Source organism: Mchenga conophoros, linkage group LG9 (genome assembly GCF_057382185.1).
Source record: "Mchenga conophoros isolate Kocher_MC1m ecotype Shallow Benthic linkage group LG9, M_conophoros_male_GT1.1, whole genome shotgun sequence".
In the NCBI taxonomy this organism is placed as follows: domain Eukaryota; kingdom Metazoa; phylum Chordata; class Actinopteri; order Cichliformes; family Cichlidae; genus Mchenga; species Mchenga conophoros.
Window position 1 is genome coordinate 35,439,196 of NC_140534.1, and position 26,053 is coordinate 35,465,248.

General features: G+C 45.9%; 2 protein-coding genes across 2 annotated transcripts in view; one reads left to right on the forward strand and one right to left on the reverse strand.

Moving 5' to 3' along the window:
• The window catches only part of LOC146567796 (melanoma receptor tyrosine-protein kinase-like), a 41,320-nt gene extending 35,083 nt beyond the window's left edge, over positions 1-6,237 (reverse strand). The window contains exon 1 of the mRNA XM_085285678.1: positions 6,070-6,237. Within this exon, the coding sequence (XP_085141804.1) occupies positions 6,070-6,151 (82 nt within the window). The 5' untranslated portion in view covers positions 6,152-6,237. The remainder of the gene's footprint in view (positions 1-6,069) is intronic.
• A 12,937-nt stretch (positions 6,238-19,174) lies between these two features.
• The window catches only part of LOC146567797 (tomoregulin-1-like), a 15,986-nt gene continuing 9,107 nt past the window's right edge, over positions 19,175-26,053 (forward strand). Inside the window, exons 1-4 of the mRNA XM_085285773.1 lie at positions 19,175-19,870; positions 24,159-24,268; positions 24,656-24,785; positions 26,050-26,053. The exon at positions 26,050-26,053 is cut by the window's right edge and continues 23 nt beyond it. Of these exons, the coding sequence (XP_085141899.1) occupies positions 19,744-19,870; positions 24,159-24,268; positions 24,656-24,785; positions 26,050-26,053 (371 nt within the window). The 5' untranslated portion in view covers positions 19,175-19,743. The remainder of the gene's footprint in view (positions 19,871-24,158; positions 24,269-24,655; positions 24,786-26,049) is intronic.

Genomic DNA, 26,053 nt, shown 5'->3' on the forward strand with positions numbered 1-26,053 from the left:
AAGTCATCTACACCATTACTTTTAAGGGAAGTAACTTGTAATATGTAACAGATTACTTCTTCGCTGGTTTGTGGCGATACAGTCCATGAAATAATCACATACAATCTTTCTTTTCTTTTCGTGCTTGAGGTCATGAATATGTCAGCGCTGCATTTCACAGGACAAATTTCCTGAGGTGTGTTTCTAGTAAAGAGAGCGTCACCATGGCAACCAGGAAAACAAAGATGGAAAAAAGACATGGCAGCCATTTTTCTCAACCCAACTAGCACATCGTCATGACAAAGCGACACATTTGTACCTGCTTTTATATTTAAAGTGAATACAAACTCTGAAACACACACACAGCTTTTTGCTGTTTAACGAGCACATGTGAGGCTGCACTGATGAACTGTTGTGTTCAGAGACACCAAATAATGTTGCGGAGCGTGAATCAAAATACAAATTGTTTTCTGGTAAAACAAGACAAGGTCGTGATTATCTCACCAACTGCCATGAGACTGGGTTGACTTGTTTGGTCGCCATCTTTGGTTTAATGACAAGAGAGAATTTAACCCTCAGTCTTGGCCTGCAGGCACTCTGCAGTGAAACAACAGCCCATTCTCAACAATGACAGTCACACAAATACACTCAGACTCACTCAAATCCTCCTGCTAATCAAATTGTGTTTGAAACAAAGATGGAACACAGTCAGCTGTTTTCACTTATTACACACACACACACACACACACAGATAAAACTCTAATCTCAGCAGAGCAGCCTGAATGGTCTGACATACACTGAAATCTCCCATAATGCCCTGCAATCCAACCAGAAACTGTCAAAATAAAAGGTTAACCTGAGAAATTCTCAAAAATACAACATTCATTTATCAGCCGTGTCATTTCCTGTTCTTTCTGAGGCGCAGGTTAAACTTCCCGAGGAAACACCGGGGCTGATGGGAACTGTGGCACTGTGGGATCAATGACAATGATCGATAGGTTTTACAGGCTGCATTTAATCCTGGATGAAGTTTTTTCTAACGCTCCTTCCTGTTTACATCCTGCCTGCTGCTGTAGTTTATGATGCGTTCAAAGAAACGTCGTATTTTTAAAATGTATTTATTTCTAATGTGAAGCCCCTCCCCTTCCTGCTGAGGGTTTCCTCCTCTTGTTAATAAACCAATAACTGACATCACATCCTGCCTTATCTCTGGGATCTGTGCCCAAGACCTCGCGACATGTTTTTCCAAACTGGGTTTAAAAGTGAACGTCCAGCACGTTCATGGATGCAGTGCAGGAGGACATGCAGAGGCTGGTGTGGCAAGAGGGCTGGGGCAGGAGGAGATGGAGGCGGATGACTTCTGAAAGGAGCAGAAAGAGGAAGAAGATCGGCTGTGTCTTCTCTAAAATCTAACTTGCATGTTATTTATGATGCTGAGCCTCGTGTGCTCTTTCCACTCTGAGCTGTGAGTGGGGATTTCTTCTCTTCGATTAAGTTACATTATCACCTCGGTAGTTCCCACAGCACATGTGGTGTGGGATGTGGTAAACCCACAATGCTTTTCCAGGCTGTACAACCTGCATTCACTATTTCACACACACACTCAGTGCTACAGGTCTGCACAGAGCCCAAAGGATGCTGAAGGACCTCAGTCACATCCTGTTCTCTAACCACCTGCTGCCGTACGTCACACCTCACAGCAGCTTGTCTGCTCACTGAGACACTGTGGACTCGTCCTGCACACGTCACAACTTCTCACAACCAAGATATACAGACTCGTGTGTTTATGGGTCAGTAACAAGAACTAAACCACCATGAGCCCGGAGCTCTCTGCTCTGAGCATCCCCACACTCATCTAATCAGACCCCACACTGACCCACTCCACCCAGGATGTGAACTCATTCTCGTCCTCCTCTCTGATGAGGTTATCGTTCCCTGTGGGACGTCTGTCTCATGGAGAATGTGGGAGGAGCAGAGACAGTTTAAGCCTCACAGCATGGACGCAGGCCGAAGCCATCAATCACCGATCAGTCAGAGAAACGAGCTCCTGCAGGTTTCTGATGGAGATCAATGAGCGAGAAAAGAAGGAGAAAACTACAACATGTACTCAAAGTACTACAATACGAGGAGAATGCACATTACATAAGGAGCTGAGAGCATCAGGGATGGAACTGTGGTGGAGTTTACGTCTATATGGACTGTAATGTTCTCTTTATGATCTGCTGTTGTGTACGTTTGTGTCTGTGCAGAATAACGTGTTTGTGTTGCTGTGAACCTCGGGTGTTTCACTCAAATTACAACAACAATAATCACACAATGGTTGATTAAAGCTCCGCCCCTATTGTTGTGGCCGAGCGTGTGACGCAATCACTGATTTCGGTAAAGACCACCGACAGTTACGACTCGGCGTAGGAGAACACCATCACAGAGCAGAGCAGGCATCAGTAACAAAAGAAGGAGCTGGGTGGAGGTGGGCTGCAAAGCAGCTTGCAGATGAGCAGCAAACATTAGCTATATGTGAATGAAAGTCCCAAATGTGACCAGAGGAGCCTGTTAGACCCACAGCAGAGAGCAGAGCGAGTGCCCTCCACCAGAGTCAATGCTTTGTCTGACAGTCTTAATGAAAGTCACATGGGCTTCTTCTTTGCTCCACCTTTCTGCAAACTTTCATTCAGCCTGATGCTTGTATGCATTGTGAGTCATGCAGACAGACTAATCGCACTGATCACTGCTCCAAATCCAAACAGAAACGCAGGCATTACACAAATGCAGCTGTGGAGCTGAGATCCTCACGCTGCAACATTTTCCACCTTTCACTTACAGTTTTTTACAGACGCTAGGACACATTTCTCAATACTTAGGTCACTTTTGCAAAACTCTTCACACAATCCTCCTAACTGACCGTCAGCTTGGCAAAGCAGTTCATTTCACATTCAAAATGCACTACAACTACCAAAACACTTCATTCAGGTCTCAAATAAACTCATTCTTCCAGAACACTAGCAAAGGTTGACAGCCGACAAACACACTTTGTCACCCACAAAACAATGACCTAAAAAACACTAACAACATGTAGCATTACAGTGTTTTCTTGTGTAAAACAAGGACACATCTCTGTTTATAATTTCAATATATGTTACTGGAATGAATCAGACATCATGCAGAATTCGTTAATATTTGTTTATGTATTTTTATTTTTTTGCACTAAGTAATCCCAAAATACAAGAATTTGTATACACACCATCCACTGATACACATACAATAGTAATGCTAATCTACTCGGTCTCCTCCATTTGGCCACAGGTTCTCATCCACATCACATCTTATGTCATCAGGGCAACACACCTGGGAAAGAATCTCCTGGCTGCCAGAATTGAAGGAGTTGAAAAATTGAAGGAGTAACACCTGTGCAGATGTTCATCTACAATGAGAATCAGCTGTGGCTGGTTAAACTGCATTTTTAGATTTAAAATATGTTTCAATAAAATATTGCTGTTGGATTTTGCTGTCTTTTTAAGTTTTGCATTGTGTTATTGTTTTGGCCATGAGTTTACAGTTTTTCTCAAATGTTAAAACACAAAAGCCAATCCTGTAACCCAAATGACCAGTAGTCTAAACACATTTACTAAATGTAGCCACCATATTCCAGTACCGTAAACACATGTCACATGAAGACACAATTCACAAAACACAACCCTCTGTACTCATAAATCTAAACACATTTTTCCTTGCTAAAACACATGTTGCAAAACAACTCTGCTCATATTCTCAAATGAAAGCCCATGTGATGCAAAATGCTTGCCACAGTCACCAATCTTTGAACACAGGGAACACACCTGGCGTCAGTCACTACACACAATGACTCAAAATTGAAGACACTTGTTGCTAATGCTGTACCCACATGTAAAAGCAAGTTCAGAGTGCACAGTATGCTGAAGGTTCCAAACAAACACAATGGATGAAGGCAGAGTCAGGGGAAGAGGAATTTGATGCAGAGGAGGGAGAAGAGCTGGCCCTGGAAGAAGAGGAGCAGGCCAATGAGGAAGAGGAGTTCAAATGAGAGGAGGAAGAGGAGCGACCAACGAGGAAGAGGAGGAGGCCAACATGGGAGAGGAGAAGGTCCAGGAGGGAGAGCAAGACAACCTCGCACCATCATTACGGACGAGATGCGAGCAACAGCTCAGCGACATGATGCCGCACAGTGATTGTGGTGTGTGTGTGGTGTGAATAACGTAAATAAAAAAACTTCACATCCTGTTCATGTTTTCAAGATTACTGTTGTGTGCAATAGATTCTGTTTTTGCATTGAGTTGTGTTACAGTAGTGTACGTACATGCAGGATTTTCTATAGATTTATACTACTCATATGAAACTCACAAATCTAAATGCCTAATCCTCTGCAGAGATCTACGACGATCCGTTACTGTATAGCTTCTAAAATATGCATTGGCAGTTATGGAACAAAGAACCTTCTCACAAATTGAGCATTGTGTTTTCAATTGTTTTGCTGTAGTGTGTAATGCTGTGTATAGTGTTTACAGTTTTGACAGCTTCGAGCTGCTCTCTTGGTGTGGGAGTTTGAGTTTTGCAGTGGGAAGGTGTGGTTGTGTTTATGTAGCTTTAGAGAAGGGTGTTGTGTTTGGACATTGGGGGACCTGGTGGTAACGTTTGTGAAATGTGTTTTAGCATTTGAGAAAAACTGTAACAGTTTTGAAAACAGTATATAAGTACATGCAAAATGTCCTGTACGTACAAAGATTTTTGGCAGTTGTTGTGTCTGAGTGAGAAAATAATTCATGAAATTTGAGAGATGTAGTCATTGGATGCATTTTGTGCCAAAACAATGATAACTGGTCCTCAGTTTAGCCCACATAGACTTCTGTTGTGCTCACTGTGTGAGGAGTTTTGCAAACGTGACCTAAGTATTGAGACATGTGTCCTAGCGTCTGTAAACAACTGTAAAGCCTGATTATCATTTAAAACACGTCAGCCTCTCACATGTCACGTGTCTCATTATTAGGAGTATTACAGATGAACTGCACTCTGATGTCCCTGTGCTGTTTGGGAGACGCATGTTCTCTGTGGGGGAGACGCGAGCTTTGGCTCAGATGCAAAGCAAACACGAGAGGAAATGAAGGTTTAATTGGCGATGAGCGTCAGTGTGTGTGAGTTTAAACGTCTTCAGCCGCGAGCTTCCACAAACTTTCTCCACGCATGGCTCCATCTCTGGCTCAGACACACCGCCTCTGACATTCACTTTTTACTGTTTATTACAGGTGTGTTAAACCTGCGATCAGTCCTCCACGCTCACCCGCGGAGCTGAGTGGATAGCAGAGTGACCTGCTGTCCGCACACGGTCACCTTTAAAGGCACACCTGATTTGTGTCTGTTCGAGCTTCTTCATGCATCTGTTTTTAACTGTGTTTATTCGCTCTGCTTTTAATTTGATTCCGGTGCAAACATTCCTCTCACACTTCTTTCATTTCTGTATCCGTCCTCCTCCCTCCCTCTCCCGGGTCACATCCCTCCGACCCCTCTGTGAGATGTAATCTGCCCGCGGGCCTCCTGTGAGTGGCGGAAGCACCTCCTGGGGAGAAGCGGAGCCTCCTCGGCTGTGTCTGAACCCGCAGAGCAGTCTGACCTGTTAATTCCAGTTAACTCCAATTTAGAGGCTCGTACTTCCTCCTGTGAGGGATCCGATCGGCGGAATCACTCTGATGTTACATTCATTTGATATCACGGAGGAAAAGGTCACTTCCTCAGCATGTACAGTAACTTTAAAGGTTTAACATTTAAGACCGCGTATAGATCTGAGTCGTGACTCTGATGTTCGAACACGCGTGTTTTCCTCTGTGGAATACTGCCCCGGACCTTCTGATCCTGAATCAGCTGTAATGATCATTTCTGCAGGCTGTCTCACTCTGACTCTGAAACCACTTTGCTCCAGTTTCTGTACTTTTACACGAGCTCTGAGACCCCAGGTCACATGTGTGATCCCGACGCCCGCGGAGCGGCTGAGCCGCAGCGGTGCCCTCAGCGGGGACACACCAACTTTTTAACCCACCCCGGAGCAACGTCCCCGGTTCCTACCTCTCCTGTCGGGAGTGGTGCAGCAGCAGCGGCCGAGCAGCAGCAGCAGCAGCGCCGCTCCTCCTCCGCAGAGAAGCTTCATGTCCGCGGTTCGATCCTAACTCTGGTACTCGGAGTGTGCGTGAAGTGCGTGGACGGACTCCTCCATGAGCAGCAGGTACAGCAGAGACTGATCTCCAGAGCGTCCTGCAGCTGAATGACGGCTCCGCGCTCGGAGCGGGGAAGTCCACACCTCCTCCACCTCCACCCACACCTCCTTTTCAAATCCATTTAGCTTTATTGACATGACACCCAAACCCGCGTGTCCGTGCGCACAGGAACACAAAGGATCGACTTTCATTAAGCTGTAAAACTGAAGTAAGATCAGCGGAAATGCGAAGATAATAAGACACCAACTTCTCACTTTATGAACGGGAAATTGTGGAAATGTGGAACAACACGCACTGTGGGCTTTATCCACTAATGACTGAACACTGTGAAGAAAAAAAAGAGTGACAGAGGGGTCGCAGCCCGGTGTCGTCCGTGACTCTGACACTGACTCACATCGTGTTCTTTATTCAAACATTTTGATATCATTGTTATTAAAACTCCGAATCTCACTGATTTACTTTAATCCTGAACAGAAAATCAGTTTCACTGTTGAATTTTGTTCCTGGTTCATATGTTTCTCAGATTAGTAAAAACATCTTTTCAGTTTGTTATTTGCGTCTTACACAAAAATACAACTTTTAGCTGTAATGAATTCTTTTTCTAAATGTCTAAAATACTTTTGTTTCCTTGTTTTCTGGCAGGTGCTCCGGTAACTGAGCTCTGACTTCTTATTTCTAAAACGCTCGTTGAGTTTTTCTGCTTCTGTGTTTTGCCTGTTTTATCCCGCAGGTGTACGAACATCTCCAAACATCTTCACAGTATTTTGCAAACACACAAACAGGAGGGACCCGAAACTCAAACAGTTCTCATTGTGAGTCTGATTTAGACTCACAATAAAGAAAGTGTATTTTTCTTTCCTCTTTGGGTCCCCTGGTGGCCACGAGCAGCGTGGCGTGTGGATGTTTGAGACGAACAGGTGAGTGAAAGTGAGCCACAGATGAGCTGGTTTCATGATCCTCTCTGCATCTGACAGTTTGGGTAAAACTAAAATCTGGTAACTTTAGACTCATGTTGAATTATGAAGCATTTCTTCAGAGAACATGGAATAAATGCAGTTTGAGTCAGGTGGGTCGCTCAGCACTGTGGCCTCACAGGCTGCAGGTTCCTGGTTCGAACCCTGGCTGAGTTTCCGTGTTGTCCTGTGCCCATGTGGCTCTCTCCAGCCTTCTCAGCTGGACTTGAGTGCAAATGTCTGTCACTCTCACTGGTTAGCACTGTGATTGCCTGCTGACCGGCCCACAGTGGGCCCTTACCCAGCCGGAACAGGCTCCAGCTCCTGTGACCCTGAACTGGATGAACAGGAAGAATGGATGCATTGATAATTATTTCTGACTTGAATTGTTTTGGTGGGGTTTGCACCACCAGGGATGCGGTCCATCAACACGTGATGCTTTTTTGACCTTTACATTAAACTTTCCATTGATTCCAGCGCAGGGATTTAGACACAATGATTGTTAAAATCAGACCCGTCAGACCTGCTGCTCCCTTTGCAGAGGAAAAAAACATGACATGCAGACACAAACAAACTGAAAACAAAAGAGCACTCATGCGTGCTGCTGGATTAATACAGCTGATGTCTTACACAACCACAGAAACAACAGCGATGACACAGATCCAGATAACATCACATGATCAGCCTGAAACGATGAAGAAACAACAAACACCTGCACCGAGTGTGGAGCGCACACAGTTTTTAATCAGACACTAAGAAAAAAAGCACAGAGTACCATCCATCCACGGCAAATGGACTGATTCTTAGTGCTTTTCTACTCCGGGAGTACTCAAAGCGCGCCATACAACATGCCTCATTCACTGTCTTCTATGCTTTTAAGTGCTTATTAACTAGCACTCCAATCCATCCATCCATCCCTCTTCACTAATTCACAGTCACATGAAATATTTTAATATGATTCACATTCAGCACAAAGCACTTCTACAAAATTTTGGGGTGTAACTGTCACCAACCCATCATCAGCGCTGAAATACATGAGAAAAACAAAAAAAAGCCAATAGCTGAGTCACACAGGTGTACATGTTCTGAGCAGCACTTCCCATTTGGGTTCATGGACGGATATTTCACTGCATGTTTCTGCTGTTCTCTCCGTTCTCTGCTTGTTTCCATCACCCAGAGGCTTAAAGGATAAACATGTGACACAGAGGAGATTCTGAGTGTTTTCATCTTAAGCTTAATGATGAGAAATGTATTGTTGGGTTTGGTCAGCAAACAACCGAAACTTGTCCCTCAGCTGTAATCTTAAATTCCTTCAGAGCTTAGTGTGCAGCTCTGTGGACTCACACTTGACAACATTCATGTGCATTTACATTATTTATGTTCACACTGCTGCTTTTCACACTTTTAGACCTGAACAACAAAATTCTGGACTCTGCAGTTTCATGAAAATGCTGTTTACTGATAGATGAAGGAGTTAAACACTGTAGAGGCCACTTCAAACTTCAGCCTTCTTCTTGTAGAATTTGGGAAGTTAAGTTTGTCGAGGTTGATGAAAACCGTTCATTACATAGTTCATAAGTTGTTCTAAATGTTGAGCTCGGTGTTGTTTGAGTTGGATTTCCAGAAATGATTGGGCTTTGTGGTGTAAAGATGGTGGCACCATATTTAGTCACATTGCCGGTGTTCTGACGAAACGTCCTACTTTGTCAAAACATCCTACTGTAGTGAAATTTATATTCATGTCTATCAATCCGTGCTACCTTATCAGAATATACCACCTTACATGGTTTATGCCTCCATCGTACGATGGACGTTCTGATGGCCAAATCAGCTGTCAAAACATGCTCCCTGCTTGTATTTATTTAGGTAGGATATGGTTTACACCGTATGCCAGTTTATAGAAGTTTAGAAGTACTAAATCGAGACTAGAAATACGACTTCAATTGAGACTCCAAGTTGGAGTATTTTTGCACAAAAAAACAAAACACATGTTAGTAAAACGTAATACTAACCCTTTTTCACACGTACGAGATCGAGGTAGGATCCAATAATAGACGTGTACTATTAACACTGAAAACATGGGCGTTTTGAGTTGTGCGCATGCGCAGTAACAGCTAGGACAGCTTGACAGGTAGAGTGTTTTTCAGAACACTGATCACCTGAAACTAGCACGAGTGACTGTAAGTTCATTTTCAGACATGTGCCAGATTCACCTGAGACATGAAAAGTCATTTCTGTAGACGGTCTCCTCTGGAGGATTACTGACACGATAGATTTCTACATTAAAAACTGTCATATTTTCTGTACAGTTGTTTTTCTTTCTAATCACTTCATGAAATGAAAGCAGGCTGTGAAGTTGTGTCACTCTGTGACCTGATTTAAGACCAGTGCTGTTTAACATGTGCGTTCATGCCAACGGGGTCAGTGACTTCGCTCACAGTGCAACATTTGCTGGATTCATAATTAATAACTCGTCTCTGCTTCGTGTGGATTTTTCTGTTTGCCTAAAACGTGGTCGCTCACTTTTTGCCAACAAAGCATCTGCAGAAAAATCAACACTTTAATGGATTTTCATGCTCTTTTGCGTCTAATAAAAGCTGACGGCAAGCTGCCAGGCAGAATCTACCCAGATGTGGTGTCACAGTGTGGCTGAGTAGCCGACTGTGGGACGTATGGACCCAAGTGCAGACAAAATGGAACATGGAACATAATTTGAGATAACAAAAAGTGATCCATTTAATAAGGATGATAAACAAGGTTCAAACAAAAGGCAAGACAACTGATGCAAAGCAAAACATTAACCCAAACTTGGAGAAGTAAGTAAAATGAATTTATATAGCACTTTTCACAGATAAAAAAAAAACCCACAAAGTGCTTTACAATACAAGAAATGGAAATATAAAACAATATATATACAAATATTGGGGAGCTTGACCATGCAGGGCCCTAAAGGTTAGAACTAAAATTTTAAAATGAAACCTAAAACTTACAGGAAACCAGTGAAGGGAGGCCAAGACTGAAGTGATATGAGATCTTCTCTTGGAGCCTGTTAAGAGTCGTGCTGCAGCATTCTGCACCGTCTGAAGACGATTTAAGGCTGATTTGTTAAAAGAAGTAAAAAGTTACAGTAGTCTAAATGGGAGGAAATAAAAGCTTGAATAATCATCTCCAGTTCAGGCTTTGACACCATTAGTCTGAGTTTTGAAATATTCCTTAGATGATAAAAACAGTTTCGGACCAGCTGCTCGAGTGACATCGAGCTGTCAAACATGGCACCGAGGTTTCTGAGGCTCGATTTTACAGAAGGGTTTAAGAAGCTGATACGGTGGAGCAATAATTAGAGTTTCTGTCTTATCAGAGTTTAGTTGGAGGAAATTGTCATTCAACCATTAGTTGATTTCTGTCAGGCAATGACTTAAATGAGACAATTTATAAAACTCAGAAATCCTGAAGGAACGGTACAGTTGAATGTCATCAGCATAAAGATGATAGGAGATATTTTTATAGCGCTTAATAATTTGGCCTAGGGGGAATACATAAAGTAGAAAGAGAATTGGACCCAGGACAGATCCCTGAGGTACCCCACACGGTAAAACTGTTGATTCTGACATCACATGATTCATGCAAACAGTAAAAGATCTCTCAGACAAATATGACAAACCATTTTTAAACAACACCAGTAATCCTGAACAAGTTCTTGTCTGTTTATTATGATGCTGTGATCTACAGTGTCAAAAGCAGAGCTGAGATCCAGCAGGACCAGCACTGTGTCCTCTCCAGAGTCTGCTGCCATCAAGATGTCACTGGATACTCTAAGTAAGGCCGTTTCAGTGGAATGCAATGTACGAAAACCAGACTGGAAAGTGTCCATAACAGCATTTTTATCCAGGAAATAGTTACGTTGTTCTACTACTACTTTTTCTAAAATCTTCGCTATGAAAGGCAATTTGGATATTGGCCTATAACTGTTAGGAAGAGATGGATCCAGCTGAGGTTTCTTTAATATTGGCTCAACAACAGCTTGTTTAAAGAAGCTGGAAACTGAGCCAGTATGAAGAGAAATATTTATCATTTCCACAACACAGGGGCCAATGGAATCAAACACACTAGTGAAAAGTGACGAGGGAAGGACATCAAGGGGGCTTGAAGTCTGTTTTATATGACAAAGCAGGACTCTGATGTCTCGTAATGTAACAGGAGTAAAAGACGACCAAGTATCAGAATCAGTTCTGATGACGGAGCAGCCAGTCGGACAAATTTCCTTCAGATGTATATAATCCATGTTTTGTTGCCACGTGTCAGTTAAACACATGAAGTTGAGAGATTCCTTCATAAAAAGATTGTTTAAAATAAACGATTTGTTTGTGATTGAGCGAGTGTTGAGCAGGGCAAACCTGATCGATGACGTTTGGTTGGTGCACTCAACAGCTGACTGCAGTGGCACTCGAATTAAACACCTGTGCGCACCTCTACACCTGTTGCACCGGGTGGGGACTTCAGGGCTAACTGAAGCTAATATCCATGGTAGTACATCACCTCCACCATCAAAACGGCGGTCGGAGAACTAAAAAAACAAGATGAAGAACCCAGACGTGAACCTGAACGAACCTGGACATGCCGACATGGCAAGAAACAACAGACAACCTGATGACGAATGAAAGAAAACACACAGGCTAAATACACACGGGAGCTGATCAGGGGAAGTGGAAACACATGGGAAACAGCTGAGGCTAATCTGATATAATGAGACAAAGGAAGCACACTGAAATAGGACAGAGAGTTTCAAAATAAAACAGGAAACAGCATGGAATGATGTAGACATGATAACACAAACTTGGCAACATGAAAAAGAAGACAAGAAACATAACTAGACTAAATAGAGACCCAGGATCGTGACATGTGGGTCACAGCTGGAATTTGCTGGGGTTTCGCTAGTGGCAGGTTTTCTTCTCCTGCTGTGTTTTCATCTGCGGACAAATTTAAAAAAAATCAATCTAACTACTTCAAAATCTTAAAAAAAATACAAATAAATTTGGTGGTATTTTTAATGTGGGGAGTACCTCTGTGAAACGGTAAATAGATGTAAAATCTCATTTATACTTTGAATACACACATGAGCAGCAGTCAAAAGAACAAAGTCTTAGTTTGAAAGCAAATATCTTTAAATTCAAACTCACAGCATAAAAATGGATTTTCAGAATAGCTGTTAGCTTTGCTTAATCACTGCAGCCTCCAACTCCAACGTTCATGCCTCATTGCACACACAAACATGCACACACACACACACACACAAACATGCACACACACACACACAAACATGCACACACACACACACACACACAAACATGCACACACACACACACAAACATGCACACACACACACAAGCCAGCCCTAATAATCCGACCAAAAACAACACTGTTGCTCATTAAGATCGAGCTGAGTCCTCACAAAGTCTGACGACACTGGCATTTAAAGCAGTTAAAGTCCATATAAGGACACAAAGACAGACACACTCAACAGCTATACACACAAAGAGGCAGCTTGTGTTTCCGGATCTCGTCTTATCTGTTAGGGTGACCGTTAGCGTCTCAGCATGCCTTCTCAAACAGGTCACAACACTTACACACAGACACATGAAACCTGGGTGCTTTGTCCAAACGGCTGTCGGCTCTGCCACACTCTGTCAGCACTGAGCTCAGCCTCGGCTGCTACGAGCAGTCAGGATTCAGATGAGATAAACCTGCAGGACTGACAGAGCTGCAAGTGAAGAATGAGTTAGTGAGTGGACTTCCAGCCTTTGTTCTGCTGCCTCTACAGCGACGGGATACTGTCATTGCCTATCCCTAACCTCGTAGAGGAGTTTAAATGTGCAAAAGTGAGGTTTGAGATGTCACTCCCGGGACCCCATAGTGAGAGGCGCTGCTCCCACCCTAGCAATGGGGAGGAAGTGGACCCCAGCCACATCTGTGCTACAGGCCATCGTGACGTGGTGGGTCACGTCCAACAGGGCGGAGGAGGATTTGGTCTTGGCGCAGTAACACCTTGGTGGCAACAGGCATCTGTAACTGAACGTCGGAAAATGGTGGAGGAGGTGGTGCGACGACAGGAGGAAAGAGCCAGACATGCCAGAGCCGTGGCGCTGGCCAAACAGGGTTGCTGGGTGAATTGGGAGAGTGCTAAAAAAAGGAAACTCTCATGGAGTGAAATCTGGGGAATGGAGGCTAATAGACTAAGTTTAGTCATCCGAGCGACATACGATGTGCTGCCTTCCCCAATAAATCTGCAGCTGTGATTTGGAAAGGACCCATCCTGCCCCCTGTGTACAGTCCCAGCCACTCTCAAGCACATCTTGGTTGGTTGTAGGACTAGCCTTACTCAGGGCAGATATACACGGAGACAAAACCAGGTTCTCAGGTGTCTAGTTGAGAAAGCTGAGTGCAAAAGAAAGGTGCAAGCGGACTTGGATCAGAGGCTAATTTTTCCCACAGAGATCGTAACAACAACTCTGCGACCAGACCTCGTCCTTTGGTCTAACTCCTGCAAACTTGCGTACGTCATTGAGCTGATGGTACCATGGGAGGAAGCAATTGAGGAAACATTTGAGCGTAAGAAGCTGCGGTATGCCAACTTGGCAGCTGAGGCAGAGGACAGAGGCTGGAAGATCAAGGTGGTGGAAGTGGGGTTTAGGGGCTTTGTTGCCAGTACAACAGCAAAACTGCTTAGAGAGATCGGGATCAGAGGACAGGCACAACGGCAGGCTACAAGAGAATTAGCTAACACTGCTGAGAGGACCTGAGCTGCTGGCAAAGTTTCTGGGCTGCCTTTCCTCATAACAGCCATCCCTCAAGAGTCTCTACATTTAAAGCAATGCATTATCAGGGTCCTTTACTGAACCAGTTCTATTTGTGTTGGGATGGAGACACTGACACGGTGACACCAAATATCCATATTTTATTTTTAAACAAATAAAAAGCAAGAAGGCTCATCTCATACATCCTGAGACGGCATTAGCTGAGCCCAGCGCTGGACATGCTGACAAAATGTAATAAACTGCAACACATGCAATACTTCTGCATTGGCAAAACACAGTAATATCCTGTAGTGAGTCAAGTATTGCGATAATTTCTTTTGGTGGGGTGTCTGATTGTGTGCAGTCTTCTATTGTAAGCTATTACATTAGCTGACAGCGGCACTCAGTTCATCATTCAAAGACAGTAACACTAACACATCCTTCAAACAGCAGAGAGAGGATTTGAGCTGCCACGATAACCTTTCATGATGCATATGATGTAACTAAAGAGCTTCTTCCAATAATATTTGACCTGTTGGTGAAATCTGTGATATGTTAGCCTGTAAGAAAACATTGTGGAGGAGAGTTTCTCAAATATGAGTTCAACAGCTTTCCGCTGTAAAGAAACCGAGTCTGCATGTGGACATAATAAGACCCACGACGGGGTGCAAATAACAGAGTCCATGTTCAGTCAGGGTGAAGAAACAGATCTTTATTTCATATAGATTCATCAGGTATTGATGAGCAATACAACATCCGGTGACAGCAACAGGTCCATGCACAGGCCCAGGGACCCAAACAACAACAGAGTGCAGCCCAGGGCAACACCCCACCCATGGGCCTGTACTGGCTCACTCTCAGGGTGGATTAAATAGAGGGGAAAGAATAAACTCACAAAAGAAATCACACAAAACACAAAAACAACACAAGGGTGTGTGGATCTGCAGGGAAACTACTAAACATGTTACTGCTACACCAGAACTCCTGGAACACCCATCTATGTCCTCACTGACTGCAGACGCCTCCACAGCTCTGAAATGTATACATACATGTATATATAGCACCTGCACAGGTGCCTGGAGTGAGGTGTGTCCTGGTCCCCTCACAGCTGATTGCATATATACACATATGTGCTGTAACAAAGGCTCCTCCCCCTTTTTCCTTGAATCCCGGCTGCCTCGCTTGTTTTGCTGCTCGCTGCTCTCGGGCGGTTCAAACATGATTAAAGATGACGAGTTTTTTCCTTTTTGCCGTGGCCTCTGTTTGCAGGTGCAATCAGGTTAATCGACTGAGAGCTTTCAGCGGAAAATAATGGATGAGGGAGGGCGGCGAGGTAAAAGCAGGAGGCTGTCACATTAAGCATTCAAGCATTCGTTTTATAAGAACTGTTTACCAGACAAGCTTTGACTGATCTGACTGCAGCTAAACCGTCAGCAGGTTACTGGGAACCAAAGTTAAACCCAGTTTGATCAGATAACTAAAACATCTGCAGCCAACTGAACCGTCCTGCCGCACATCTGTAACTGAATACCAGAATAACACAGAATCACAGGCTGTGAGGTCAGTCAGCTCTCACAGATGGTCACAGCCTGATCCATAAACTGTACAGGAGCTCACCTGTTTCAATTCATGATTAGGGGCGTGTCCTATGACCTTGTCAGTGGTTAATAACAGAAAATCCTAGAGTACATTTGAGGATTCTGATTGGACGTCCTGAGCACTGATTATATTCTGTGTATCTGCGTGGCGCTGCTGTATCTGTGCAGATAACCGAGCTAGCATTAACTGATACTCCAGCTTCTTTTCTCTCCTGCAGACGAAACGCTGAGGCTGTAAAACGCAGACTTCATCTTTTATCTACAGGTGTGACCCATCCACATCAGTGATGTAATCAAAGTGCGCCTCCCGCGACTCCTTCAGTCATTCAGGGTTTGTGTTTTCACTTCTGGCCACCAGATGAATATCTGTATACACTCACAGCTACTTTATTAGGTACGCTGGTACTGGTGCTGGAAACATTTCTCAGCGCTCCATGTTGACAGGATGACATCATCACACAGCATCCATGATGAGAATCTCACGTTCGGTCCCAAAGCTGCCGTTGGACTGAGACCTGTGACTGTGGAGTGAACTGCCTCAGTGTTATCCTGCAGTAGTAACACGGAGGTAAGCTGTGGAGTTCAATGATGATGAAGCCCAAAGTGTGCTCAGAAAATCTTCCCACAGCATCACACCAGCAGCAGCGTGGACACTGATACTGGCAGGATGGATCCTCACTAAGCTGAGAGCTTTTTCCACCTTCTCTTGTCCAGTTTTGTGAGTCTGTGTAGCCTCAGTTTCAGGAGTGGCACTCCGTGGTCTTTTTGGAGCGTTCTCCTCACCCCAGCTTTACCTTTGCTTGTTTCGGTACATGCTCATGTATGAAGGATGAAATAATTATATGATGAATGAATGTTTACGCAGGGTCAAAGGGCACAGCATCACTCTGTTAGTTTCTCTTCAAAGAGAGTTTAACTTCAAATCACTAAGGGAGGAAGGGAAGGAGGAATAGGAGGAGGAAGGGAAACACAGGAAGCAGAGAGGAGGCTGGGAATGGAGGAGGAGCATGGAGGGTAAACTAATGAGCCCAGATGGCTTAGAGAAAACATGCCGACCTGAGGAGGAGGATTAAATGTACTCTGTACAGCGTGTGAAAGCATGTGTCCTCGGGCTAAACGCCGAGCTCACACTCGGAGAAAAGCTGCACTTTGTCATGTTAATGAGCTGAAGATCAGTCCGTGTGTGTCTGCGAGCCTCCGTCTAACGCTCACACTCCCAGCCTGCCTACTGAGGAGCGTCTCGGGTCAGTGCTGCCAGCGTCTCGTTCACTTTACTGATGTTCCAGCGTGTTCTCGGCACAGGCTCTGAACACAAGGTGTCTCTGGAGATGACGCCCCGTTTTAAGCCCTGCAGAGTCCCGTGTGAGGAGGGGCCCGTGGGTTAGCTCCAGTCTGCTCTCGTCAGGAAGGTTCGGCTGGGGTGAAGCTGCACTGACCACAGCTTTCACACCTCAGAAGAAGATTTATGGTGCTGCACGAATCATTTCTAAAGACCTGCGTGTTCCTCATCACGCACAATAAGACAAACTGCCCACAAAGCGAGGCCGTGCAGGGCTGCTGGCTCTGACCAAGAGCCCGACGACAGCAGAACATCTGCAGCTGTGCAGCCACCGAGCGCTGTGAGAGACAGCCAGATTATAGAAACAGTAGAAACAGTAGAAACACTTCATTCAGTCTCACAGGAGCAGGCTGAGCCCACAGTCCTCCACCATCCACAGTGACACACTGAAGCTGTGTACACCAGTGGATCTGTCACACTACTACTGCTGATAATAATAATAGGAGCTATTATTACTTACTTATTACTATTTTTAGAGTTTTTACATCAGTCGTAGCCAAAAATGTTCATAATAAATAATAATACGATTTTAAGTCACATGTTAAATAAACAAAAAAGTGAAAATCCGACTTTGTTCTCGCAGACGTTGTTTCCTCTTTAAAACGATGCTTCACGTGGACTTTCATTCGGCCTGCACGACACCGTGTAAATGCAATTTTAAGTAGAACTTGTTCTTTGTTCTGCCCGCACTGCGGTTTTATTGTGAAGCACTTTGATCTACACTAGTCTCTTAAATGTGCTTTATAAATAAACGTCAGTCACTTACAGCCTCCTTCAGTCAAAGTAAAGCCTTCGGTTTGACCCTCTGTCGTTTTAAACAGGATCATTATTTATGTCTGAAGGAGCAGGTCTGTCTCGTTCTGCAGGCGGCAGCGCCCCCTGCTGTTGTGAAGGTTACACCATGATCATGAGCCCTGCAGTCAATATTCAGAGTTAGGGAACCTGAGAGGACACAGAGGTGGTTCTGTTCATTCACTTTTCCAGCATCGTTACCTCTGAAGAAGATCATTCAGCTGCTGTAAGTTTCTCTCTAAACTTCAGTCACAGGCTGAAGCTCTGATCCTTCAAACATTTACAGGAACTCCTTCAGAACCAGAAGTTTTTAATCAAAGCTCCCAGTCTGTAGCAAAGAACACACGCTGCTGTTCCACATTTCAAAGCTAACAGCCACAAAATGATTTTGGAAGAAGGACACTCAGCTGGAAGTCAAAGGTAGTCATCATGTCCCACCTGCTGGCATGAGCCTTGAATGTTTACCCAGAATGCATTTTTTGGAGTTTCCTGCAGTGATTTATCAGAAACAGATCACACATGCAGAGTGCTGATGCTGTTTCTGCTCCTCTGCCTCACAGATACGAACCTGCTGCTCGGGCAGAGACTCGGTCCTTAGGCTGGGACTCTCAGACGAGGCATAAACAGATTTGTTCGTAGTTTTGATCCAAGCTTAAATGTGTTTTTTAGCCCTGTAACTTTGATCTGGACCCTTTCTGTCAGTGGAAACGAGCTCAGGTTCAGTCCCTGCGATATCCCAGTGGAAGGAGGGCAGCTCAGCTGTATGTGTTACTGCGTCAGCACTGCTCTAAAAGATAAACACAAAATTACAGAAACACTTTGTTGGCACTTTAGAGAGAATGTTTTGGTGAATAAACATTTGTTTATTTGTTTATTTATTTTACTGTGGACACGTTAAAAAGAAGGAACTTCTGTTACTTTTACTATGGAAGCCTGTGGGGGCTTCATCAGCAGGACGAGCTGTAAAGTTGATAAAAATACAGGTAAAAGTGCGTCTGCTGGGCCGATTCTGGCGCCTGGGCCATATGTTGGACACCCCTGTGCTCACCTGATTCTGTATACGGACCGTACCTTGCTCAAGGGCACCTCAGAGGAACCGTTCGGTGGATTTGAACCCCCGACCTTCCGATCATGGGGAAAAGACTCCACCTACCGAGCAATCTCTGCCCTCACACACCTGAGGAAGCTGCTGCTGTGGGTTGATCTCCCCTATAATGTGCAGCGCCACCATCAGGTCAGCATGTGAACGCGCTCAATGCTGTGATTTATGGTGGGGGTGGGAGGGGGTATCAGCGGACATGAAGACACTTCCACTCAGTCATAAAGCGGCTGTGACGCAGTTATTATTATTATTATTATTATTATTATTATTATTATTATTATTGTCGGTGAGATTAGGTCAGCTGCAAAGCATGCAGGGATACCTCTGTGTGTGTGTGTGTGTGTGTGTGTGTGTGTGTGTGTGTGTGTGTGAGGGAGTGAGTGGGAGTGGTCTCCTGCAGGTCACGTGACGCAGGCCTTTGTTAATGTGTGATTCCGTGGAGAAAGACCAGGAGGACAAAAAAAGTCGCGACCGATCGAGCCGCCGAACCACCCTCATCCGTCCACGCTCCACCCTCTCTGCGCCCCGGCCTGGATGCTGCTCAGAGGCCGCTGGCACTTCTACCTGGATTCGTGTGTCCGCGGCTCTCCCCGCCGGTTTGAGTGCGAGGCAGCGGGGCTGGTGGATGGAGGCAGAGTCCGGGCTGTAGGGGTGGAGGAGGTGTGGGGGTCGGCTGTGAAGCCCCAGGTCCTGCTCGGCTTTGTTATCCCGGGATCGAGCTGCAGCCCTGCTCCGTATTTCTGAGAGCCGAGGTGAGGAGCACATGGACGGAATCTGTGAGCTGTGCGTGGATCAGAACCCGCTGCGTGGATTTGTGCTGTGAGGACTTAGTGAAGGAGGACCCAGAAAAACACGACAGATTCTTTTACTCCAGTTTGTGTCTCTTTGTGTTCATCCACCTCCCTGCACGCACACCAGCCTCCCCCGTTATCCCCCCTCCGTCCTCCATCATGGCTTCAGAGCTCCGGGTCTCCTGCTTCTGCTGCCTGCTGGTGCTGCTGGTTCTCCCCGCCGTCCGGAGCTCGTTCCACCGCAGCGGTGTGGACTGCGGCCCCGGGAGGGCCGAAGACTGCCCAGGTGAGCTCGCTCACAGCCTGCTTACACTTGAAGGGCTCTGTGGAGGGTCAGAGGTCGGAGCAGTGCGACCCAGCCTTTCTCGTATTTGTGTTTCCGTCGGTGTGTCAGTACCTGTAGTACACCTGAGCTGTGATGTAATGATGCTGAACAGATGTTTCACCTGCTGAAGCTGCAGCCATGTTGCTCTCCTGTGTGTGTGTGTGTGTGTGTGTGTGTGTGTGTGTGTGTGTGTGTGTGTGACCACTCCTCACTTTAACCAGGTTCTATTTCAGGGTTAATTACAGGGTGGAGCAGGGCGAGGCTCAGTGATGGAGCTGGGTTGTGTAGCTGCTCTCAGCAGATCGTCAAATCTGGCCTCCAGACAGCGGGTAGGCCACAGACTGTAAATAGAAGATGGACAAACCACCGTGGTTGGTTTGTGAACTCTGGTTTAACTTATCAGCCATCACCAGCTGACGCTGACAGAGGCTGTTGTGCTCACACCTGTCAGCGTGGCCACGCCCCTAATAATGCAAATGTAAACATTAACCCGTCACACAGGTGTTATGATTGGATAATTTAGCTGAAGAGACCAACACCGGTCCTGTGGTGGACTCAGTGAAGGCGAGACTGAGGCAGGTCCGGTCCTGGAGTCGTGAGGTGGATGGACCGTGGTCAGACCTGCTGACCTCCTTGTTGTTTGCAGTGCTGTCAGGAGGTGCAGGAGGTTCATGTCAACGTGAGAAACGAGCAGCTGATTCGTCTCCTGACGAACGATAACGAGCTGTGGCTCGTAAAACGCTTCCGAGGAAGTGAGGATGGAGTGCTGTGGAAGTTTCAGGGTGTTTTTCTGCATTTTCTTGATTTCGCACACATTTCAGTTCTGTGTGAGTTACAGTGCAGATCCTTCACTCAGTGGGAAAACATCGCTGCTTTTGTGTGTTTGACATTTGAGGGCATCACCAGCAGTTTTGAAAGATCATCACAGAGTAAACGATTCATCAGCTCATTCACGAGATGCAGTGTTGCTGTAACAGCTGGCTACAGCAACACTGTAACAGCTGGAAAACGGTGCAGCAGCAGGTGGAGCGGTGGTTTGGTGCAGCAGCAGCAGGTGATACTGAGATGAGCCCTCACCTGGAGGAGGAGGAGCAGCTCGCACATCTGGAGGGAACTTCTAGTTTATGTTGATCTGAATACAACGCCTCCTGCGTGCCTCCTTTTGGAGGTGTTCTGGGCACCCCAAACTAGGAGGAGATCCCAGGGTCGATCCAGAACCTGCTGAGACTTCGAGGCTCTGCTGTCCAGCTGTGCCACCGTGACTTCAGATAAGCAGAGGGTGGATGATGATGGACGGGTGATGGACATATAGTGGATTAATCCGCCGCTGAAAATAGTCCCTATGTGTTCCTCCCATCTAAAACATGTTTGATCAGATCAGTGAGCTGGTGTTTGTGTGCAGACACGAACTCATTTTGAACTTTTCTCCTCTAAAAGTAGAAACCTGGAGCTGAAATAAGTCTCTGAACTTTTTTAGGATCTAAAGAATCAAAAATCTCTGAGTTCTACTTTTAGAAGCTCTGAAGGTTTTTTTTAAACCTGAGCGCCGTCACTGATGTTCTCCCGGCACGTCGCACCACCCCGCCTCAGCTCGTCTTTTATGAGCTCCTGACTCGCTCCCACAGCAGGAAGTCAACGAGAGCAGTGAGGCGGGGACGGAGGGTGGAGGGCGGTTTAACCCGTGATCAGGCCACAGGTCGACCTTTAGCGGTTGTCCTGGAGACGCCGGCTTCACCTCAGAGTTATAGGAGACTGTTTCCTTTGAAGTAAGTGGGGTGTGTTTTACTGCTGTTGGTGTGGAGACGATGAAGCCAGCGACAGGCTGAGGGTTAGTCTGTCCTCAGCTGCCGCAGCGCTGCGTCTCACTCGGTCAGGACAAACTCTGTGATGACGAACATCAAACTGACGGCTGGAGGCGTCCTAACACCAACCTGCACCTCTGTGGAAGTCAGCGCGACTCTTTAATGGTTCCTGTTTACGAGCTGAAGCACAAACTGAAGCTCACCTGGAGGCTCGAGTCCGTCCCCCCACCTGCTGTTCCTCACAGAGGTCTGAAGGTCTTTCCTTACAAACATGTGACTTTATGAATGATTGATGCTCATTTTAGTCCCGCTGACATCAAAGCTCGTACAACAGGGACCTGACCGAGTTAGCAGCTGCACAACAGCACGTTAAAAATGCAGCAAACACAACACGGCATACAAACACCATCATCCGCAGCTGCATGTGGTGACTTTAAACTAACAGCTGATTTGGATTGAAGTTAGTTAGTGTTAATAGAGATCGACAAACCACGTGACTTACGCGCATTGCATTGTGGGTACGAGTGGCAGCAAAATCAAAACACTGCATCAAGCGCCTGCATTTCCAGCACCGGTAACCATTCATCCTGCGGTTTTAATCCCTACTTGCATCCCTGCAACATTTTCAGATCTAATAGAAATAAAATGAGTGTTTTTTCCTTATTTCTATCTGGCGCTATTGTTTCATTCTGTTATAGAATCGTAGAGCAAAGAGGCAACACTGAGCACATGTTTGCTGCACGCTGAGCTTTGTTTCCAGCAGAAACGTGCAGACGGCCCTCTCTGCTCCTGCTGCTGTCGTTCTCCTCACACTCTCCTTCCACTAACACCTGTGTGCAGGTTGTCGTCCGTGGGGGCGGGGTTACCCGCTGTGACTCCCACAGAGCCTCCCGACTGGTCCCTGCAGACACCGACTCCATAAACAAGCTGCCGACACTTGATGATGCAACTGATGCGCGTGTATGTGTGTGCGTGTGTTTGACTGTTTGATCACCTGATGAAGGACCCTGGCTTCAGTCTAAGGGACCAATCAGCTGCCAGAAGATAAAATGATGTCACGCCCGTTCATTAACACAGGCCCGTGTACCTGTCTGTGCCTGTGGCAGCTCCATGGATGGCCGTTTCTTCTTAGTGTTAGAACGACAGATTATAGATGCTGCACTCATTGCCATGTTGTTAGCCAATGAGATCATTGTTTCCACAGTCAGCTCCGCCCCTCTTCAAGTCCCGTTTGAAAATCACCAAGATGGCAGCGTTGAAGACGCTGAGGCTTCGGGCAGGACCCAGATCTGACTGCTAGTTCCTGTTAGCGCACGCTTGTTCTGAGTTCACGTCTTAAAGAGTGGACCAATGATGTGGCTCCACTCAGCGTGAGACCAGTAAAGGAAGAAAAACCAGTAAACTATGATGGAGCTGCTGCTGAACTCAGAGAGACTGCAGAGTTTACTGCAACGTAACTCTGGCTCTCAGACAGTCATTTTAACAACACGCACACACACACACACACACACACACACACACACACACACACACACACACACACACACACACATGCACAATAACAAAAACAGTGTGTTCTCCCAGGATGCGCTGTGTGTGTGTGTGCGTGTGTGTGTGTGTGTGTGTGTGTGTGTGTGTCAGCAGGTTGATGTGGCTGCCTCAGCACACTGTGGTATTTACTAATTACAGGGGAGCTGAGGTCACGGCCTCTGTAATTACAAGCTCTAATTGGCCAGCCTGCGGGCTGCCGACCAATCAGCTGCCATCAGGAAATTACTACCCTGGATAATAGTGTGTGTGTTTGTCAGTGGAGCTGTATTGTTTTATCAGAGTTTCCCACTCTGTGTGTGTGTGTGTGTGTTTTAGCCACAAACTGAAATATCTCCACAGCTGGTGGGGGTGGTTGGTGGTGGTTGGGGGCACGGGGGGTGGTGCTCCTCAGAGGAGGGATCCTGTGCTGCTCAGTCTGATACCTTTAATCTAACATGTTTAAAGCTTTACAGCTGTGTGCGGAGTTTAAAGTGTGCGCTCACAAACACGCCCCCATCACAGACAGACGCTCGTCCTTTTATTTTTGGCATCGTCAGCCTTCATGTGAGCACAGTAGAGACACAGAGTGAGGGAGGGGACTCACACCAGCCTGACCTTTGGTGGCACCTGTTCAATCAGCTGTAGCAGCACCTGAGCCTGTTCCTGTTTGAATTCTGTTCACTGTAGGTGATTAAGTGATCATCATCACTGATGATCTGAGTGGACCGTGAGCTCCTCTGTACACCAGCCATGCATCAGCTGAAGCTCAGACCTGTCAGCAGGACAGAGCTCAGAGCTGAACCAGGACTCGGTTTATCCCGCAGACTGACCACTTTTATTTCATGCAAAGTTTTGTTTAGTTGAAATCGCTGGACGATAGCTGTGATGTAAGAATGATCCGCTTTGTTTTTTTCCAGATTTGTCAGAGAAGAAAAGCGACCTGCGCGTGTGCGACACCGGGACGTGTCGCTTTGGAGGAACCTGCCGGGAGAATGGCGCCGACATCAAGTGTGTCTGTCAGTTCCACGTGAGTTACACACACTCACTTCTGCACCTTGGCGCCCCCTACAGGCTGCAGTGCTCAGGTGTAGTCTCCACAGTGCTATTAAATGCTTGCTGAATGAAACCAATCACAGCTTTTTTTATGTGTGTGTTACAGCTGCTGTTACAGATGTGATTAAAGCTTCTGAAACGTGATCATTGTGAGCTGGTCACACAGCAGGGTGCACATTGTTTACACATGCTAACTGTGCTGTCTTTGGCATTGTGCACAGATTTTTGAATTTGGTTAGACCGGAGCGCACTGACCAATCAGCAGCGAGCCTGCCTGCATCGTGAATGAGGTGTTACCTTCAGGCTCCCTCAGAGCCCTGTGTGTGTCTGAGTGCTGTGATAAAGTTACTTTGTGTTTCAGTGCAATAAGAAGTACGTCCCCGTGTGCGGCTCCAACGGAGACACGTACCAGAACGAGTGTTTCCTGAGGAGAGCGGCGTGCAAGAAACAAAGAGCCATCAACATCGTGTCAGAGGGGCCCTGTTACCACGGTAACTCACCCTCTTCTTTAGCCTTTCACTGCTTCTTATAATAAGCAGACTTCAGGTTTCAGACGCTCGCTGTGATTACTGTGTGAACAGGTGGACACAGTCACAGGTAACCCCAGAGTCTAAATCAGAGTCCTGTAATCTGATAAAAAAACATTAAACTTGTTGCTGCCTTTCATGGTGTGTAACTTGAAGGCCCTGAGTACTCTGAGTACTTTCTCCCACACTGGAAACACTGGGATGATCACATTATTTGAACATTACCTAATAAGACTGATTCAGCACAGACAGTTATGTTAAACTTTCCTAGCAGTCCTTCACAAACAGGGAACAGTCTGTCTATTCTCTCCATCTGTCAGCTGCTGCTGGCTCTTCCTCCTCCTCTTCCTCACACACTGCTGAGTTTGTCCTGGTGGATCATCAGGGGTGCAAAGCCTCACAGATGATGTGCAGCAGTGGGTCCCTCAGTCTGTCCTCACTCTGGACACTTGCAGTCGTCACACATGGAAATCAAATGTGTGATAAGCTGCAGGATTCAAACACAAGTGTAACTTATAAACACATGTTCATACTTTTATTCCACAATCAGAGAGAAAGAAACAGAGAGCGAGTGCAGGACAGACAGACAGGTGACAGTCTCAGGTGTACACACTGCTACACAACAGCACAGAGAAGCAGGATTTAGTGTTTGTGTTATTACGAGTGTAAACAAGAAGAGTTCCAGATGGTGCAGTGGACACATGTGTGACTGCTGTGATTAAAGCATCTTTCTTTCAGGGCAGAGGCAGCAGTGAGTCAGCTCCAATAGACTTCCATGTTAAAATGTTTAAAGGCTTAATGTTAGCTTTCTTAGGGGCGTGGCCTCTTTGACTGACAGATGCATGGTGACACACCATGACCGTGTTTGTGCTGTTGGAGCCCTTTAGAGCACTTTTAATAACATCATGTGACCAATAATATGGCTGCTGTGAGGTTACCGTAGTAACAGAGCATCCAGGAAGGCGGAGCTCCAGGTTTGGTGAAATTCAAGGATTTTAATTGGATGTTACTGAGCACTGATTGGCAGCCATCTGTGTGATGCTCGTCTTCATAAAGAAGGATTATTTTGAACTGTTAATCATGCAAAGCTACTCAATGAGTCCAGAAGTATGGACACACACACAGAGCCTGTTATGACACCTCTGCAGCAGCAGGTTAAAGTTAACTTCCTGTAGCCAGTGACACTAACCTCAGAACGTGTGTGTGTGTGTGTGTGTGTGTGTCTCAGATGC